This window comes from Camelina sativa, chromosome 10 (genome assembly GCF_000633955.1).
Source record: "Camelina sativa cultivar DH55 chromosome 10, Cs, whole genome shotgun sequence".
Lineage (NCBI taxonomy): Eukaryota > Viridiplantae > Streptophyta > Magnoliopsida > Brassicales > Brassicaceae > Camelina > Camelina sativa.
The window spans coordinates 5188228-5207590 of NC_025694.1; the positions used below are offsets into that span (position 1 = coordinate 5188228).

General features: G+C 36.8%; 4 protein-coding genes and 1 pseudogene across 4 annotated transcripts; 4 read left to right on the plus strand and 1 right to left on the minus strand.

Moving 5' to 3' along the window:
• On the plus strand, window positions 2042-2557 carry LOC104720063. The gene has a single exon (XM_010438034.1). It carries the CDS (start codon window positions 2042-2044, stop codon window positions 2555-2557), a length of 516 nt encoding a protein of 171 aa, XP_010436336.1.
• Window positions 3402-4573, plus strand: LOC104720064 (annotated as a pseudogene).
• Window positions 5059-6957, plus strand: LOC104717201. The gene is made up of 5 exons (XM_010434742.2): window positions 5059-5290; window positions 5526-5749; window positions 5950-6186; window positions 6380-6531; window positions 6628-6957. Exons 1-5 carry the CDS (start codon window positions 5192-5194, stop codon window positions 6789-6791), a joined length of 876 nt encoding a protein of 291 aa, XP_010433044.1. The 5' UTR covers window positions 5059-5191; the 3' UTR covers window positions 6792-6957.
• Window positions 7082-10592, minus strand: LOC104717203 (TBC1 domain family member 5 homolog A-like). Its single transcript, XM_010434743.2, has 5 exons — window positions 9938-10592; window positions 9708-9811; window positions 9417-9593; window positions 7441-9332; window positions 7082-7351 (listed from the first exon to the last, which is right to left on the minus strand). Exons 1-5 carry the CDS (start codon window positions 10093-10095, stop codon window positions 7196-7198), a joined length of 2487 nt encoding a protein of 828 aa, XP_010433045.1. The 5' UTR covers window positions 10096-10592; the 3' UTR covers window positions 7082-7195.
• Window positions 14571-19336, plus strand: LOC104717204 (pathogenesis-related homeodomain protein-like). Its single transcript, XM_010434744.2, is given in 14 exon segments — window positions 14571-14781; window positions 15264-15747; window positions 16095-16260; window positions 16352-16475; window positions 16594-16706; window positions 16832-17170; window positions 17278-17523; window positions 17625-17714; window positions 17851-17901; window positions 18012-18149; window positions 18493-18627; window positions 18735-18782; window positions 18785-18817; window positions 18995-19336. Coding segments are annotated over 13 exon segments (2169 nt in total). The 5' UTR covers window positions 14571-14781; window positions 15264-15334; the 3' UTR covers window positions 19268-19336.

Sequence of the window (19363 nt, forward strand, 5' to 3'; positions counted from 1 at the left end):
CTTCTTCCAATCCAACTCATCTGGCTCACACCACATTAAACTCCCGCAAGTACCAGTACAGTACAAGAGCCCCCCTACGGCACACCAGTCCCTTCTGTTTCCCCGCTTAGAATCCCGATTACCTCTTCTCCATATACCTTCACGCGGCAGGTAAAAGATGGTTTGATCATCCTCGTCCACCGCATAAACTTTGTCTTCCATCACCACACTTTTGTCGATCCTACTTGTGTTCCTGCGTATCTCCGGATCCTCAGGTAACGGCAAGGTGTCCCAAGTTTGTGTCTTTGGATCAAAAACCTCTGCCCAGTTGGAGGATTCAACCTCTTGGCAGCCTCCGAACGTAAATCTTACCGTCTACCACGTTCGCCGCTGCGGAAGCGCGAGCTACTCTCATGGACCGGATGGGGCGCCACGAGTGAGAGAGACAATCAAGGAGCAAGACATCAGAAGTGGGGTTTCCGTGTATGATTCCACCGATCACATAGATCCCATAACCTAACACCACGAAAGAGGATGATTCCGGAGGCTGATAAGGGTAGGATGGGATTGGTCTTAGCCTACGATTCACAGACTTGTTGGCGTCTTCATCTCCACGAGTACGGCGAAGGATGAACCAGCGTGGAGTTGTGTAAGGAGGTATGCTTAACTGGACATCCTCTCCTAAAGAGATCAGGCGAAACCACGAGAGAGCGGAGGCTTTTGGAGGTCACAGACAAGACCGCTCTGTCAAATCTCGAGAGGCGGGACAAGCAGTTCAGAGCAACATCGTGTGATACCAACGATAACCTAGACAGAGACAGAGACGGCTCCTTCTCCTTCTTCTGCCTTTTATTAATGTGCGGCCGACCGGCCTAACTGGACATCCTCTCCTTACAGAAATTTCACAAGGAACACTTTTCTGGTTGATTGATTGATCTCCTTAATTCAGATTTCAGCGGCTGTTTCTTGGTTTGTCTTCTCCTTCTCGATGAATTGTGGGGATTGAGATTTTTTTGTGTTTGTTTTTTTTTTTTTGTTTCTCGTGTTAAACAAGAAAGGTTTACATAAGACAAGAAGCTCTTTTATACTGTAACTGTTTTTCAGATCCTAGACCGACTCTCTTCGTGATTCTTTTTTACAATTCCCACCACGATATGGATTTCGTGAAACATAATTCTCCAAATTTATTAAGTATTATCTTTTTGTATTTTGTATGCTAGTATTATCATCATATTCATATATATCTATCTTATTGCTATATTTTGTAAAAATCTCAATTTGTAGAAAAATCATAATCACTCATGCATCACTCTATGTTTTTTGCACCGTCCAACCACCACTAAGTACGAAACTAATTTGAAAAATACTTAGGTTCATTCCTAGGGTGAACCTTGTTGTTCACTTCTTCCTTTTCAACCAATCAGAATTTTCTATACATTATTTTATTTTAAAAAAAAATCAAAACTAAATTAAAAAGCAAAACAGATTAAGGAAACAAATTCTGTATATTTTTTTTTGAAGGAAAGTTAAATATTGGCTTGGTTTAGATTTTACAATTAGAATGAAATGATGTATCGGTTTGGGTTAGGGTTTAGATTTTATAATCAGAACGAAATTATATGTCGGTTTGGGTTTACAAATGAGATGGTTAGAGTTTAGACTTTACAATTAGAATGAAATTATATGTCGGTTTGGGTTTACAAATGAGATGGTTAGGGTTTAGATTTTACAATTAGAATGAAATTATATATCGGTTTGAATTTATAAATAAGCGATTTAAGTTTTTAATTTTATAATAATGTATACAGATTTTGTTTCCTTATTTTATAAAGAAATGAATGAATAAATTCTTAAATGTATTATGACATGTCATATTCTTATTGGCTAAAATAAGGAGAAGTGAACAAAGGATTCACCTAATTTTACATGATTCAACTACTTCTCCCACATTATTAACTATCCTCTTATTTATACATTACTATCCGACACTACAAAAAATATTTTTCATTCCACATCTTTTTCTTGACTTAAGAAATTTTGAGGGTTCTCTTATTATTCTTCCATGGAAACCACCAAACACCTCGTTCTCATCATTATGATCATCACCATCATCACCACTACATACTCCACTTCACTTCCCACTCTCACGCCGGAGCAAAACCAAATCGCAACAAAAATTATAGACGCAATGATCTCAAGCGGCTCTTTCGAAGATTGGAGCGGAGCGTTCCTCAACACCAACGACGAGATAAACGGTCCAGTCCTCACTTCCACTCTCTTCCTCCCTAAAACATCCGTCGAAGGTATCAACGCCACGTCACCACTCGTAGCTTCTTACCACATCGTTCCACAATGGCTTGACTTCTCCGTCATAAGTCTCATGAATCCTTTCTCTCGCATCCCTACGCTTCTCTTTGGACACTCTATCGTAGTTACCAACAATTCAGCTTCCGGTTTTACACTCGATGGCGTTCTCATCTCCGAGCCAGATCTTTTCGTCTCTCCTTCCATAGTTATCCATCGAATGGCTTCTCCGTTTAACTTCTCTCGTTATGGTGGTGGCGACGGCGTTTCATAGACACTTTCTAATTCGCTTCTCCACTTTGTTTCTTTTCTATAGTTTATTTACTACTTTAAATTGGTTTAAAATTAACGGGTTTGACTCTTTGCCTCCGCTTAACCGCCCGGCTTCAACCTTGTAATCTGTTTCCGTTCATCGGAATTTGTTTTTTTTTACGTTTTTGTAACTGTAGCCGTTTAGTTTACAGGCCTTAAGCCCGTTAAGGGATGAGGCCCATAAATAAAATTGGTGTTTTTCTTAAAAAAAACAAAAGTAAAAAAAAATTAAAGGGTTTGTTACTTTGTTGTTGACGTTTTCTTCTTTTATAATTTTCTGTTATTAATGATTAGAACATTTATTATTAAGTAGAACATAAACAAAGAAACCGCATATATGGAAGTAATACCCTACATTGATTAATCAAAAAAGATAAAGGAAAATCCGAGTTATAGAAAAAGGAATAACAGAGGAATCTTGTGGCACAAGGACTTTGAGGTAGGCCAAAAAACCAAAATTTTTACAATATTCTCCACTAGTATAAAATTTCACGTGTATAAAATTGTACCTTTCATTATTTATAACCCAAATGTTTTTGGCCGCTCCATAAACAACTCTTGAAGGCGAGAACAAATTGCTCAAACTCAACTTCCTCTGGTTCTACAATCCAAACCTCAGCTTCAGCTTTGTCTTGTAGTAAATAGTATTGTATCCGACTATTAATCCGGCAAAACTTTTTATGTTTATTCTTGTTATTAGGGTTTCGACTTTGCAAAAAAAGTACAAGGGCGATTAGGGTTTAACCAAACCAAGAGTAAAAAAAGAAAAAAAGAAAAAAAACAGGGAGCAAACACCGAAACTCGCCATGGATAAGATGAGGAAGAAAAATCGACAATGTCTTACTAGGTCTAAGAAACGAGACGAAAGCGAAGAAATCGATCTGTTTTCGAATATTCCTCCGGAACTGATACTAGAGATTCTCCTAAAATCGCCGGCCAAATCCATAGTCAAACTCAGCTTCGTTTCTAGATACTGGTCATCTATCATCCGCGACAAAGATTTCACCGAGTTGTACCTGACTCGATCTATTACTCGGCCTCGTCTTCTTTTCGCAGTCAACCGTCTCGACATGCACTTCTTTGTCTCCCGATCCCTGGAGGATCTGTTGTCTTCTGATGATCATCATCATAGGGATAGGGTAACTCTTACTCCGAAACCCGATTCACGGTATGGCTTTTCTCCACCGGTCCGCGGCTTGATATGCTGTTTTAATGGTACTAAAGTGTTGATTGGAAATTCTAGCACTGGTCAGTTCGTCACTTTGCCCAGAGTCAAAACTATGAAAGATTCGTATCATCTTTTTTTTGGATATGATCCAGTTAACGATCTCTACAAAGTGTTGTGCATGACAAATCGACTTGTTCTTTTCAGAGATAGATTCTTAAAAAATATTGAGACGGAGGAGCATCAAGTTCTCACTCTAGTAGCTAAACAAGAATGGAGAATGGCCATCGTCTAGGTGGTTCTTCCTTTGTAAGTAAAGGAATATGCATAAATGGGGTTCTGTATTATTTAGCTAAGGTCGGTATACGATTCTATTCTCTAATAAGCTTCAATCTGATGTCTGAAGACTTTAATGTTATTGAGTTACCTGATAGACGTTCTAGTATTCTGGTGAACTACGGTGGAAAGATAGCTTTAACGGATCACATATGTAGTAGAGGTACACTTGACCTGTGGGTTCTCAAGGATTTCAGTAACCAAGAATGGTCAAAATGTTCTCTATTGGTTCCTTCTTGGACAAACTTAGTTGGGGATGATGAATGGTTTACGTTCCGAGGTGCACTCCGTACCGGCGAGCTTATATTTGTACCGTTTTATTAAAAGAACCCTAAACCGTTCTCTTTTATTTGTTACGATCTCAAGGTAAACCATGCCAGAAAAGTTGTGATTGAAGGACTTGGGAATGACCATCGTGCTAAAGTCTTTTTGGATCATGTAGAGAGTCCAATGTTTCTACCACCGGTGTGCTACTAGTTTTCTTTTTTTTGGCTTTGCATTTAACTTTATCTCCTTCTTTTTTTTTTGTTCAAGCCTTATGTAAGATCTTGGATAGTAGTTGTCTAAGATTAGTCCTAGAATTGAAACATTCGTTCTGTCTTTTGTTTAATGGCATTGTACGCTCATGACTTGATAAAGGTAATATTTAGTTTGTTTCTTTTGTGGAGCTTTAGAACAAGCTTCAGGTTTCTTATTTGATTTATTATATTTGAAGAGAGGAATTTCTTATTTGATTTACTTTGGTAATTAATTATGTTACTTTGATTTAGTTATTCAATTTTGGATGGAGCAGTTTTTCAGCACCATTTTATTAGTTTGTATAAAATTGCGATTTTTGTAAAGAATCAAGGATGTTTTTTGCAATTTACCATAGATTCGAAACTAAATAAATAAATATTAATGTCACAAGCATTGGTTGACGTGTCGAAATTTAATTGGATAAGCTGACGAAGGAGCAGAGCATTTTTCACCTCCTCTCCCAATCGGGGAAAAAATTATCAAACGAAGGAGAAGAACGAACGAACGAACGAACAATATCGCGGATTCAAAACAGAGCAAGAGAGCTTCTGCGTTAAAGTTTAATCCTTTTGAGAAATGGCGGAAGAACCCGAAAAGGTGTCTTCTTCACCAGCGTTACATCAACCTTCTGCTGACAAGAAACCTGAAGAAGATGCTGCTGGGATCAAAACTCAGGTCTGTGACTTATCTTCTCTTCGACTTCGATCGTTTTGATTTGCCTAGTTTGATTCATCGTCTCCGTTGATGTTTCCATGTCTTTTGATTTTTGGATGAGTGATAGAACAGTTTAAAGTTTCCCCTTTTTCTCTAGATCATTCAAGGGTTTGCGATTTTTTACAGAAACAATTTTTGTTCGTTTGGTTTTTGAATTTGACTTCATGATTTGGTTTCTGGGTGTTTTGTTACACAGGATCCAGCGTCTTCTTCTGGGTTTCGTGCTTACCCCAATGGTGATTCTCCTCCAATGTACCCGGTTTTTTATCCGGGTCTTGTTCCCGGATTGAATCCTGGTCAGTATGAGGAACAAATGAACCGTGGAGCTGGGGTCTATGCGGTTCCTGTGCATCAATTTGGAGGACATGTCGTTGGTCTTCCTTCAAATTATCTTATCCCTCTCACTTACAATGTTCCCACGTAAGTAATTCTTTTCAATCTCCCACGGTTTTGATTGAGTAGCTTCAATATTCGATCATGCCATTGCATCTTCATAGCTAGAAGAATCATTTTTTAGGTCAAATTACTGATGGTTTTGGCTTAAGATGAGTTAATGTGTAGAAAAGTTTAGGCTTTATATTGAATCTTTGGGGTTGATGGGTTGTTTGTTTATTGTTTAGTACTAGACCAAGTAATGAGGGTGAGACTGGGGGTGAGAATCAAGCGCAAGCCGGGCAGGGCCAGCAACAGCAGCAACCTGCACATCAGAGGCACGTTGTCGAAAGGAGGTTTCAGATTGCGTTTCAGCTTGACTTGTTTCTCATTCTCAAGCTTGCTGCTGTCATCTTTTTGTTCAACCAAGATGGATCAAGACAAAGGCTTGCTGTTCTTGTGATTTTCGCTACCATAATTTACTTGTAAGTCTCGAGAATCTGGTTTACTTTCGCTCTTTAAAGGTCTATGAAGCTTGAGAATGACAACAAATCTGTGCTGAAATATGTTAAATGGACCTGTCTTAGAGACAAAAGTATTGAGAACCTTCTTTTTGGGAATTTGTTGACTAAAGAAAAGGTAATTTACCTCTCTGTCTGCTGTTACGAAATTTAATAGATACCAAACTGGAGCTCTTGCACCATTTGTGCGATGGCTTTCACAAGGCATGCATAGAGCAGCAGTACCACCACCTCGACCTCATAGACCTGCTGCAAGAGCTGATAATGATCCCGCAGCTGCAGTGCCACTAAATGAAGATGCAGTTCCAGGTATATTACTCGCTAAATCTCTCTCCCATGGTATTTACTGAAGCCATCACAAAAACAACTTATGCCGAAGCAATTTGTTTCTATTTTCTTGTGCAGAGGGACAAGAGAATCAAGCTGATAACGGGAACCGAGCAAATGAAAATGAAAACGTCGATGCAGGGAACCAAGGGAATCAATGGTGGGGAATAGTGAAAGAGATTCAAATGATAGTTTTTGGCTTCATAACTTCACTACTCCCTGGTTTTCACAACATAGATTAGACTCTGTTTTTTTCTGCATACTCTCCATCTTCTTCAACTCGGGAAAGGAAATGTTGTGTTCTACTTTAGTCTTCTCGATCACATGTGTAAGTACTAGAAAATTTTACCTTAAGACTTCAAAACTAATGTATGTGAGCAGCATTTTTAATGCTTATTTATGCCTCTATTGTTCAAAGAACAGGAACTCAGAAGTTATGCATCTTTATTGATAACATCATATGCATCACCATATAAAACCAAAACTTTTGTTTTCTCGACAGCAAAGTCTGCAGAGTTCAAGAATACGCTGATAAGAAAAATGATTCCTTTATTTATATTTCGTGCTCTAAATAACAATACTTTACAAAAAAAGAGTAGACTGTATATATACACAGAGAGCCGAACAAGAAGAATCAAAGGGTCCATCACATTTCCAACAAAAGATTACTGATTTTCCGAAGCTCCTTGAGAGCAGTCATAGCTGTGATTTGTCCTTTTTCAACCAAATTGGTCTTAGATAAGTTCTCTATTAATCCTGCCTGAACCTGACCTCGTTCTTGCTGGAAAACCGACTCGATCACCTGAAACATATATAATAAAAAATCATCAGACGTTTGACTACTTTCAGCATAGATGAAAGAGCTAGAGAAAGAGAATGAGAGTGAACTACCTGAATATGTTCAAGCATGGAGTTGCCAAGGTTCTTCAGAGTATTCATCACCTTCTGGTCTGTGTCTCCTTTGCTGCTCGATGATGAGGCCTGTGGAAGAGAATGTGACTCGGAAGAACCAACCAAATTGCTCTTACTACTTTCACCACTATTAGATCTGGTCTCCTCAGCAGTGAGATTGCGTCCAAACTTCCAAAACCACTGGAATTTTCCCGGTAAAACCTTACTACGTTCCTTCATAATGGCCACAGATTTATCTGCAGAGTCCTCTTCTTCATGAGACTGAGTTACTGGAAACTCAATGCTCGGTTCAGAAGAAACGGGAAGAGGCGAATCTACTACGTCTGTTTCTTGATCTTTAGACTGAGTTACTGGAAACTCCATGCTCGGTTGAGAAGAAATGGAAAGAGGCGAATCTACTACCCTTATTTCTTGATCTTTAACTGTTTCATTAGGAAACAAATCTGACTCGTTACTGCTATACGAATCATTCTCAATGTAGTTTGAGTCTCTAAGAGGACTGTTTGGATCTGAGGAAACATCAGATGAATTCTCTTCTACTGCTATACTCTCTTCACCAGCAGTTTCGAAATCCGTGTTTATTTCATCCGTTTCTCGAATTGAGCTATCTTCATTGTTCACAACATCTATAGGATTAGCTTCCTCAGGTTCAGAAACGAGCTGCCGATTAAAATCTTCAAGCAAGTTACGCGCGACTGATGATACCTTGACTTCACCTTTCCCATTTGATGACTTGGCATTATGAGTTGGCTCAGACTCTGTTCTGAAAAGTCTTTTCACCCTGAACCAAGGCTTTTTCTTCTGTACTGAAGGACTCTGTTTCTCTTCCTCCGCAGCTTGATGTAGAACTCTCCATTTCTCCTCCCAATAACTTTGTGGTGCAATTATCAGTGGAGATTTAGGAGAAGTGGATCCCGAAGGAAAGCTATTAGTTCGAGCAGGTACTGCAGGACTTATGCTCTGATCAAAACCATCGTTTATAGATAGAGCTGATGATCGTACATCATCATCCAAAGCCAAAGTTTGTAATGACTTAGCTTTCTCTATAATTTTCCTCACATCAATCTTCTCTGGGAAATTCAATAGTCTCTGGAGACAAGAAGCTGCGTTTTCAGTAGCTAGCAGTGATGATCTTAAACACAATATCATTGAAACAGCCATCCCTGAGATTAGAGCTCCCCGAGGAGAATCAAAGATCTTGTAGCTCTGGTTTGTATTGTTATCTTCATCTGTTCTCGTTGTATTATCTGCTGAGAATATCTCATCCCACACTATCAATAGATCCTGAAGCAAAAACTCTCTTCCAAACAAAACCCGTAACCAACGAAGCCCAAAGTACTGAGGTTCAACTCCGAGTTCAACCAAATGGCTATGGAGAGACGAATCAACGAACGACAAAAGATGGTAAAACGCAGTGCAAGCTTCAAGAACAGGAGGTAGACCCGTGTGTGATCCGGTAGCTGGAGAGTAAGCGAAAAATCCAGCCATAGCAACACAACCATGAGCTCCATTCATAAGAGCATCAAACATGCAGTAAGCATCGTGCTCCATGAATTTCTCAGACAAGACAATCCCGAGTTCACCTTCGGCTCCATAAGCATCACTTAACCTCACAATGGACTGGATCTCTGGATCGAGCTCATCTAGACTCTTTATTTTCTTTGAGCTTCCTTGAATACCACCAATCTCATCATCCGTGAAATCTTCCAGAAACTTTTTGAAATCGAAGTTGTAAGTAACATCTCTTTCTTCGAAAGACAAACCATCGAATCTGTCTGTGAAATGATCTTCATAACTTTTACGCACTTCAGAGAGACGATCTACATCAACATGAAGTACATAAAGCAGTGGCGCCAAAAGCTCATGCATTCCTTGAAAATTAAACCAATGAACAAATGTCAGAAGATTATACATTTGCAAAAACCACACTATTGTCAATATGTTTGTATATTTACCTTGTCGATAACCGTACTCGGGATGTTTAAGGCACCACAAGAGTAGAATACGTCTTAGCATTCCTTGACATCCAGGAGCTTGAAAGTAGGTCCAGTGCTCTGGATATAACCTAGATAAATCTTGATCCAAAGTTTTCTCTAGCTCCGCGTTACGAAAGAACCGACTCCATGTACTGTCTGCCCATTACAAATGGACACCAAAGAATCTCAGCAAGAAAGAACTCTAAAGACAAGAATGTATTAATATCCAAAAGGGGCTTATTCTAACCAAAGCTTATTTAATTTATATACCTGGGTTTTGAGATAAGGGGTTGTCGATAGAGAGATCAGGAGAATTCCTAACATGTTTAGACAAATGTGGATCAATCAAGAGCCGTCTCCTTAAAGCAGCATATCTACATAGACACAACAAGAAGCCATTAGAGAGATCCCTTGATAAACCCAGAAGAATAAGCTCCTTAAATCTCCAAATTAGGAAACTTTGGCAACACAATGCAATGGGGTTATCTATATATATATACCGTCTGCGAGATTCGGCGGTAGCTTTGCGAAGGTCATCTATGGAAGAAGAAGAATGAAAGGGAAGAACACCGAGATTGAGGCGCCAACGCACGCCTCTTAGATTGGCGAAACGATGATCAGATTCATCTCCCAGAGTTTCAATCTCTGATGGAACCATAAGCTTTCTTATCTCTTTGTATCACAAAACTGGAATCAACGAAGAAGAGAAATATTCTTCTTCTTCGTGAAACAAAAAAAAAAAAAATCAAATGAAGGATAAAAATCAAAACTTTAAGCTGCCACCACCGGGGAATTTTCTCCGTTGACACCAGAGAACTGTAAGAATCGGAAAAAAATTATAATGATAAAAGAATGTAAAATAGTCCGATCAGATCGGAACACAATAAAATAGGAGAGAGAGAGAATCAATTCTCTTCTTCTATTTTTTTTTTCTTTTTGTTCTCTCTCTCTCTCTCTCTCCGAATCCAAGAGGAAGAGATTAAAGATGTGTTTTTTTTAATTTTATTTTCACAGAGGAAGAAGAAGAAGAAAGAAGAAAATAGGAAGTTTGTTTTGTTTCGTGAGAAAAGCAAAAAAAACTAAAAGGTGACCTGTCGGAGCAAAGTGGTGAAGACGATGATGATGATGAAGCAGCACCAGCTCAAATATACATTACCTTTTTTTTTTTTTTTTTTTTTTTTTTTTNTTTCTTGTTGCTGTTTTTTTCTTATATATATATATATATATATATATATATATTTTATTGACTTGACTTATTTTTATTATAGTATTTCTTTCCTTATACGATAAAAATGTTGATTGAAAGATCAAAGAGTATTAATTATTATTTACTATTACCGTTTGATTTACCACGTAATACGCTTTTTCAATTATTGTTATACTCCTTTGAATATGTTCATTCTTTCTATATATGACTATGCTTTTTTACCCAACGATCACTCGACTTTTAATCACTTTTTTCCCAATATAATTTTGGACAGTAATATGATTTTGTTCTTAAAGATTTTTTCCCGACTATAAAATCTAAACGGTTTTGGATCGATCACAAGAAGAGAACCATAACGATTCTATATGACCATCATATTTTGTAAAGATACTATGCGAATTGTGTTGCCATTACCAAAGTAGCTTATATTATGAATATGTTGATCTTGCTCATCGATATCCTAATCTAAGCAAAATTAGTTATACAATTGCGGCAACTGTTCCAACAATGAGTAGCCCATAGATAATCTTGACGTTTGTCTATGTCAATGGATTGATTTCAATTGACGGATACGAAAAACAAAAAAAAAAGATTGATTTGCATGGTCTTACTTACAAATATTATAGATGCTTAAAATTTTGTAATTTTCTGATTCTGATTAAATTGTGTGAGAAATGTAAAATATGGGTATGAAAAGGTATATTCGTAGAATTTTCCCAAGAATTTCAGATGTGGCGGCATTAACCACGAGTATCATTGCAAGTTGCCAAAAGTCATAGCCAAGTAAGCCTTTACGACACGTCTCCATTACGTGTCAATGTAGATAGAATTATATATACGTGACTAGTAAAGTGTGGAATACTAACTATTTGTATTCACGTAAATTCACGTGACCTAATTTTAAACAACGGATTGTACTACATATTCTTCTACTCTAGAGGGTTGTTATTTGTTTTCCTTATTTTGGCTGTCAATAAGTACATACATTAATATCATATTTTGAATATGGATGACATTAATGACACAACGACTATATTGTCTAGTTCTATATAAGAGAGACTGATTCGACAAGAACTGGTTAACGTTTAACATGTATAGTAGACAATGATTTTTCGAAGTTTTAGGTGGGTTAGGCGGATCAATTTGCACGTAACTGCCTGATGAAAACAAAATAATCTACTGTATGTCGTGATATCAGTCTCTAAATTAATCCTATATGAATCGCATTTTACCTTAAATGTTCTTTTAAAACTTCAAAAACATTCCCCAACATGAGTGTATATATGAAACTCGACCCGATGACTGAATCTATTATCTATGTGTGGACCTTTTAAAGTAGTAGTCTTTATCAATATACTACGTTTTACTTGTAGAAAACGATAAAACACGACCAAGCACCAAAATAATATTTATTAATTTCTGTTAATTCTCCTTTACAGAAATTATTTTGGGAGAATAACACCTTTTTCGTGGACGCCAAAAGTCATATTATCTTCAGGCAGCAGTGCATGAAGAGATTGATGATTGGTGTATTAAGATGCATCCAAAAAGAGCCAAATAGTTGTTGGTAAGAGTCGGTCCTCAAATTGTTTTTTTCCAATTGTAAATTGTATATAAGTATTGTATTGTACAACTATATTATTTCTAAATTAATATTTTATTGTTTTCAACGTCGTTCCTAATCTTCTACGCCACATAGAATCTTCCACGTGGATTTCTCTGCATCACCTCCATTTTTTCCGATGGACAAAAAGAACAGTATAACACAACATCACTTTCAGTCTTTCACCGCCAATAACATGTTTATCTAAAATTTTAGATATAATCCAAAACTCCTATAACCTTTTATTTTCATGTTTCTTCTTCACAAAAATTCCAAAGGAAATATATAGTCCACAGTTTAAATTTAAGATAAGGTAAATTATTAAATAACAATTTTCATGGTCGAGAAGAAAAAAAAACTCTACATCTATGTTTACAATCGCAATCATATGACTTATTTTATTACAAATTTAGAGGGTGACAACTGGAATTAGCACACATAGATTATATAACAATATCCGACGTTTAGGCGAAAGCAACACACTAACCACAAATCACTAATTCCCCCGTGTACTCATGTTTGTTTATAATCAAAGTTTTGGTTGTAGGAAACTGGAAGCAATTACAATTTTACAAACAATTAATTTGGTATATATATAATGTACTATATATGTTATGTATACAAGTATATGCATGCACCATATAACATATGAAAATGACCATGAATTTAAGATTAACGAAAAGCTTACATAAATTTTGTCAGGAATACAAAATCTACGTACAGCCTACATGTACATTTTCAAAAGTTAAGAAAAATCATTGCCAACTGAACCGAAATGAATAGATTTTGATCCGTTATTCACTATAAAGGCAGCTGTGATGAGTTAACAGTTATGAGGCTATGTTTTCTACAAGGCACACAATCAAGATTATTTAAAACCGATATGATTCATGTAAAAATGAAACTAATCTTGGTAGAGTTAGGTCAGACTGTTACAACATATGTAAGTAACACAGTCTTAAAAGATAATCAACGAAATTATTATAATTTTGAGATGTTACTTCATTAGCAGACAATCTATTCTCGGTTTGTCTCTCTAGCCCATCATTTAGATTTGAGGAGATAACAATAATTTAGCAAAGCAACATGACTTTCATGTATTCTTACGACCCCTCCCATATCAAAAGAGAATAATACAGTACATTTAACCCCACATGTCAATAAGATGGCAATTCCGAGTAATGCATCCCATTTAGTAGAGGCATAAATTATAGATTTGTTTTCTTGCAATCAACAAGCTCAACACCACAAAATTTAAAGTCGGTGATTATTTCAAACTTAATGTGAATAACAACAACAATGTGAAAAAAAATATTATGGGCTAGCTTTTGTTCTTATCTCAGTTCCACCAATGTGGTCCATATGTTGATATCTTTATTAAACAACAGTACATATGATATGCAGTAAATCAAATTCCTAATCCTTTATAATTTTTTACTGTGATAGTAAAAAGTTGGTTTTTGGATATGATGTAAAATCTGAACGTTAAGATCCGATAGGCTCATATCTGTTAATCCTAAACTTAATTTAGTCCACACCTGGTTCAGTTTAAGAATTTGGAGGCTAGGTATTCACCGTCTACATTGACTTGACTACTTTGGCTAGCCAGGCCGACGATATATTCAATTCTATTATATGGACACAAACCGACCCAAACTTGGTTTTTTCCAAAAAGTTTTTCAAAATATAAACAAGAAACTAGCTTTTTCGCCGACCACAGTAACCCGCCCCACCTCTTAAATTAGAATTGTCCATTCAGGGTCAGGTTTCCCAATTCATCATTTACTCATTCCAAATCCTTCATTCAATATATTTTTTCTTGTTTACAATTAGTCGTTTGGGAGTAGTATTACCTGTTTGTTTAAATAGTTAACTTTTACAATCATTGAAAAAATTCATAAAAACTTTAAATTCTTGAAAAATAATCAAAATAACATACATTATCTGAAATTTGATTCTTATCTAAAAATTAATCTATACTCGCTATTTCCTAATTCATTCATTTTTCTGAACCCCTAATTAAAATCAATTGTCTTATTTATTTCATAATGGGCTTAAGTTAGTGATTCAGCCCGCTAACTAATACAAACTGGGCTGCGTCAAATATATATAAGAAGTCCAATTATTATAGGCTGAGTGAGTCAAACATAAGAATAAATAAACTAAAAAAGGAAATGAATTTTAATATTCGCAACTGAAAAGGAATAACTTATATATTTTTTTAATTAGGCATAAAAATGTAATATCTAAAACCTGAATAGGAATTTAAAACAAGGTGTCTAAATACAGGGACTCAAAATGAAAATAAATAAGAGTTGTTGTGAGCAATGAGCATTACCATTGCCAAAGTAAAGTACCAAAGGAGGACCGGAGAGTGACGTAAACACCCGACCGTTGAAAGCACCCTTTCAACTCGCCGCCGGTGACTCAATCCGCAAAATTATAGTATCTCCTCATTACCCTTGTCGTAAAAATCTTCACTTTGGCTTCTTCCTTCCCCAATTCCTCAAACCCATCTCCTTACTCTCTTCCAGGTTTTGTTTGCTTTCTTCTGTGTAAAAACTTAGGCTTTATTAATATATCTCTTGTTTGGTTCTTCCGATTAATCAAAGTTACGATTCCTTTGCACTGGTTAGTTTCAGAATTGACCCTTCGATTTTTGTTTTTAGTTATGTGTTGGGTCATGAGCATGATTGAAGAGATTAGTGTTGTGTATCGAAGGTTGTGTTTGGTTAGTGTAATGTTGGATCTGTTTAGTTATCTTGTATAAAATTGTCAGCTTTAATCAGAAATCTGCCAATTTTTCTCAATTAAAAGTCAAAAAACATGTCTGAATTTAGTAGTGGCCTTTAATGTGTATACCTGTGTGTTGTTTCTTAAATCGTATAAGACTTGTTCCAGTCCTTTTCACTCAATTAAATGGATAAATTAGGAGTCATTGATATGATTTTGATCTCAAATTGGGTTTGTGTGTTTGTGAGGGAAACTGATTTGGGAAGGCTGTTGAATATTTCAGGGTAAGATCTTATATGAAATGATCTGCTAAGAGGAAGTATATAAGTCTCTTTGGTTGGGGGAACTCTTGATATGGAGGAGAGTGAAACAAAGGGGAGAATTAGGCGCGAAACCGAAAAGGCTTGTGTTTCGGTTGAGAGAATTGGGTCTACCTTACTTTCGCCACTTGCAAAGAAAGGTAAAGACACATCAAATAAGAGAAATCCTAAGCCTAATAAGCGCAAAGCCGAAGAAGAAATATGTTCAAAATCCAGAAACAAGAAGTGTACTCGAGGAAGGGTACATTGTGAGGAAGAGGAGGAGGAGGAGGAGGAGAAAGGTAAGAAAACAAGGAAGAGGAAAAGTAAGAGACAGCAAAAGGATAACAAGGTTGAGGTAGATGATTCTTTACGGTTGCAGAGGAGAACAAGGTATTTGCTCATTAAGATGAAGATGCAGCAGAATCTTATCGATGCATACGCAACTGAAGGTTGGAAAGGTCAGAGGTACAATTTTTGAATTTATTCTCTATTGACTCAGTGTTTCTTATATGGAAAAACTTTTATCCTCGGATATATTACCAAATAGAATAGTTAAGTATGCGTTACAAACGAGTTTTATCAAGTTTATAGCTGTCAATAGTTCGGTCCACAGATTTGTTAGCGTTTTCAACCTTTTTCTGTTTCCAAATTGAATGTGAATTCTCCTATGTTTTCCTTAGGCCTCGATTGTATAAAAACGAACTGAGCATTTGCGTTTGCGTTTACATGCAAACGCGAAGAAACAATCATGACCTTATTAAGTTGCAAACAAGTATGTGGTTTGACTCTCTTGTGTTTCCTTGTTTTTTCAGCCGAGAAAAGATTAGACCAGACAAGGAGCTTGAGAGAGCACGAAAAGAGATCTTAAACTGCAAGCTTGGACTACGCGACGCCATTCGCCAGCTGGATTTGCTTAGTTCTGTGGGAAGCATGGAAGATAAAGTGATAGCTCTAGATGGATCTATTCATCATGACCATGTAAACAAATCTCTGTTTTCTAATTCATATTTTTATTGGTGATACTGAAAATTACACTGGAGAATTGCCTGATGGGTTTTACCTTCTGCAGATATTTTGTGCAGAATGCAATTCTCGAGAAGCTTTTCCGGACAATGATATAATACTTTGTGATGGAACGTGTAATCGAGCATTTCACCAGAAGTGTCTTGACCCTCCTTTGGAAACAGAAAGCAGTATGCTTTGGCTATCTATTACATATTCATAAATATTTTCTTAGAGAGTTTATACAGTGTTGCTTCTCCACCTGATTCCTTTTTCCTAAAATCATATTGCTTTCAATAATCTTAACAGTACCTCCCGGAGTTCAGGGCTGGTTTTGCAAATTTTGTGATTGCAAGATGGAAATCATCGACACAATGAATGCACAGATTGGAACTCATTTTCCTGCGGATAGCAACTGGCAGGTAAAACTTTGGCAAGTACTAGAGTCTTTCATATGGGTTGAACGCAAGATGGAGACACTTCACTATCAGAACTCTGCTTGACACTTCTAATTTTGAAGCTCTTACCCTTTTTTTCTATGGATAAGGATATATTCAAAGAAGAAGCTAGTCTTCCTATTGGATCTGAAGCTACAGTTAACAACGAAGCGGATTGGCCTTCAGATGACTCTAAGGATGATGACTATGACCCTGAAATGAGGGAAAACGGTGGAGGAAGCAGTAGCAATTTTAGTGGTGGTGGCGGTGGTGATAACGATGGAGAAAGCATTTCTACTAGCTTATCTTCTGATGGTGTAGCACTTTCAACAGGATCATGGGAAGGCCATGGATTTAACAATATGGTGGAACAATGCGAAACAAGTAATGAAGAAGCTGTATGTGGGCCAAGACAGCGAAGAACTGTTGACTATACAAAGTTGTATTATGTGAGTACATCCATGGATTTTAAAATCCTTTCGATGTTGATCTCCTATTTTTTGTTATTGATGATTGTTTTGGTTGGTGAATTTTTGGGTTTTATTTTATTTATCAGGAAATGTTTGGAAAGGATGCAGTTTTGCAAGAGCAAGGTAGTGAAGATGAGGACTGGGGTCCGAACGACAGAAGGAAGAGAAGAAAGGAATCTGATGTAACAAGCGAGCTTGTAAATATGTGTGAAAGCAGTAAGAAAGATCAAGATGCTGTACAAATACCAGAACAGCGTAAGAGAGATTTTGTCTCTGTGGAAAATAAAGGAGGTCGAAGGCCGATGTTCAGACTCCCAAAAGCTGCAGTTGAGGTCTGAAATTGCTTCTTCCCGGATTTAGTATCTTATATATGTGTAAAAAGAAGAGAAAAATCCCATTACTAAGTTTGAAATTGTTTGCATAAATGTACCAGAAACTACGCAAAGTGTTTGCAGAGAATGAGCTTCCTTCAAAGGATGTGAGGGATAGGCTTTCAAAAGAGCTGAGTCTTGATCCGGAGAAGGTAAACATGTACCAGGCTTGCGAGTGTTTCTTAGATTATTGGAAGGTTATAAGGCTCATTCAAAGAGCTAAGGAACGTTTGGTTGTTTTCTTAGTTTTGTTTGGTTCTCGAAGTGCTTAAATTTCATTTTTTTCAGGTCAGCAAATGGTTTAAAAATACACGGTACATGGCACTGAGGAATAGGAAGGTAAAATAACTCGTTACAAAACTGTCGTAATTACTTGCTTCATTCTCACATGTAAATATTATCTGGATTCCTTAAGAGACTACAATGAAGTCACTCTTTTTATATGATAGACGGAGAGCGAGAAACAACCTGAGCATTGTAAGACGGTCTCTGAAAGAGACTCTGGACCAGAAGCAGTCATGAAGAACAACACAGATACAAAGCAAACTCAAAATACTTTGGACGAGACTGTGCCACCTGGATTTGATGACTCCGCTACAAATCAGAGAAACTTTATCTCCCTGTAATAACAACCAGGAGGTTCCTGAGGATTTGAAGACAGTCTCTAGTGAAGACTCTGGACCAGAAGCAGTCATGGAGAACGATACAAATGAAGTTCAAGATACTTTGGACGAGACTTTCCCACCCGGATTTGATGATTTAGCTACCAGTCAGAAAATTAACTCTCCCTGTAATAACAGCCCGGAGATTCCTGAGGATTTGAAGACAGTCTCTGGTGGAGACTCTGAACAAGAAGCAGTCATGGAGAACGATACAAATGAAGTTCAAGATTCTTTGGACGAGACTTTCCCACCCGGATTTAATGATCTAGCTGCCAATCAGAAAATTCTCTCTCCCTGCAATAACAACCAGGAGGAAACTCAACAGGCCAATGTCTCCTTTCCTGCACCAACAGATGAAATACAACAGTATCTGGAACAGAACGACTCTTCTTTCGCTCTAGTGGTAAGATAGAAACTAACCGTTTTTTTCCAAAATAAGTTAATAAGAACATATCTACTTGGTTTTGAACAATACAAGATTTGTAAAGTAATTTTTCTTATTGTGTTCAGCCGCATGAAGAGCTAAGCAGCGAAATGAGCTTAAAGACGGTTGTAGAGGAGAGAGAGAGACAGAGAGTAAGACGACAGAAGAGGTAAGATATAAATTAACTATTTCGGCTTAATGAGTTTATGCAACATTTCTAATGTAAAAAAAAAAAAAAAAAAAAAAAAAAAAAAAAAAAAAAAAAACCAAAAANCCATGAACTTGCCTTGACCAGTAGTTTTAGATACTATAGATTGTTAAAGTCATTTGTTCTTATTGTGTTCAGCCACATGAAGAGCTAAGCAGCGAAATGAGCTTAAATACAGCTGAAGAGGAGGAGGAGACAGATAGCAAAATTACGGAAGAGGAAGAATACGAAGCAGTAATGGAGATGCTTTGTAGGACAAAAAACAAGTTACTGGACGTGACTCAGAGACTTGAGAGATTTAAAACACCGAAAGGACGGAAAAAGTTAGGCAAGTGTTCTTCTTTATCTGAAGAAGACTCAGTAGTGTATGTTCCAATAGTAGAGGTCATGGAGAAAAAGGAAAACAATTGAAAAACAAAAAAAAAGAATCCTTTGCAGAAGTTTTGGTATTGTTAGATTCTTTTGGAACTATTTGACAAAAAAAAAAAAAAAAAAAAAAAAAAAAAA

Excerpts from the sequence above, each read along its gene's own strand:
- LOC104720063 (XM_010438034.1), top strand. The coding sequence starts at position 2,042 with ATGGAAACCACCAAACACCTCGTTCTCATCATTATGATCATCACCATC.
- LOC104717203 (XM_010434743.2), bottom strand. The coding sequence starts at position 10,095 with ATGGTTCCATCAGAGATTGAAACTCTGGGAGATGAATCTGATCATCGT. Across the intron at positions 9,594-9,707 it reads CCCCTTATCTCAAAACCCAG|ACAGTACATGGAGTCGGTTC; the intron begins GTATATAAATTA and ends TGTAATGGGCAG. Across the intron at positions 9,333-9,416 it reads CGAGTACGGTTATCGACAAG|GAATGCATGAGCTTTTGGCG; the intron begins GTAAATATACAA and ends TTAATTTTCAAG.
- LOC104717201 (XM_010434742.2), top strand. The coding sequence starts at position 5,192 with ATGGCGGAAGAACCCGAAAAGGTGTCTTCTTCACCAGCGTTACATCAA. Across the intron at positions 5,750-5,949 it reads CTCACTTACAATGTTCCCAC|TACTAGACCAAGTAATGAGG; the intron begins GTAAGTAATTCT and ends TTTATTGTTTAG. Across the intron at positions 6,187-6,379 it reads TTCGCTACCATAATTTACTT|ATACCAAACTGGAGCTCTTG; the intron begins GTAAGTCTCGAG and ends GAAATTTAATAG.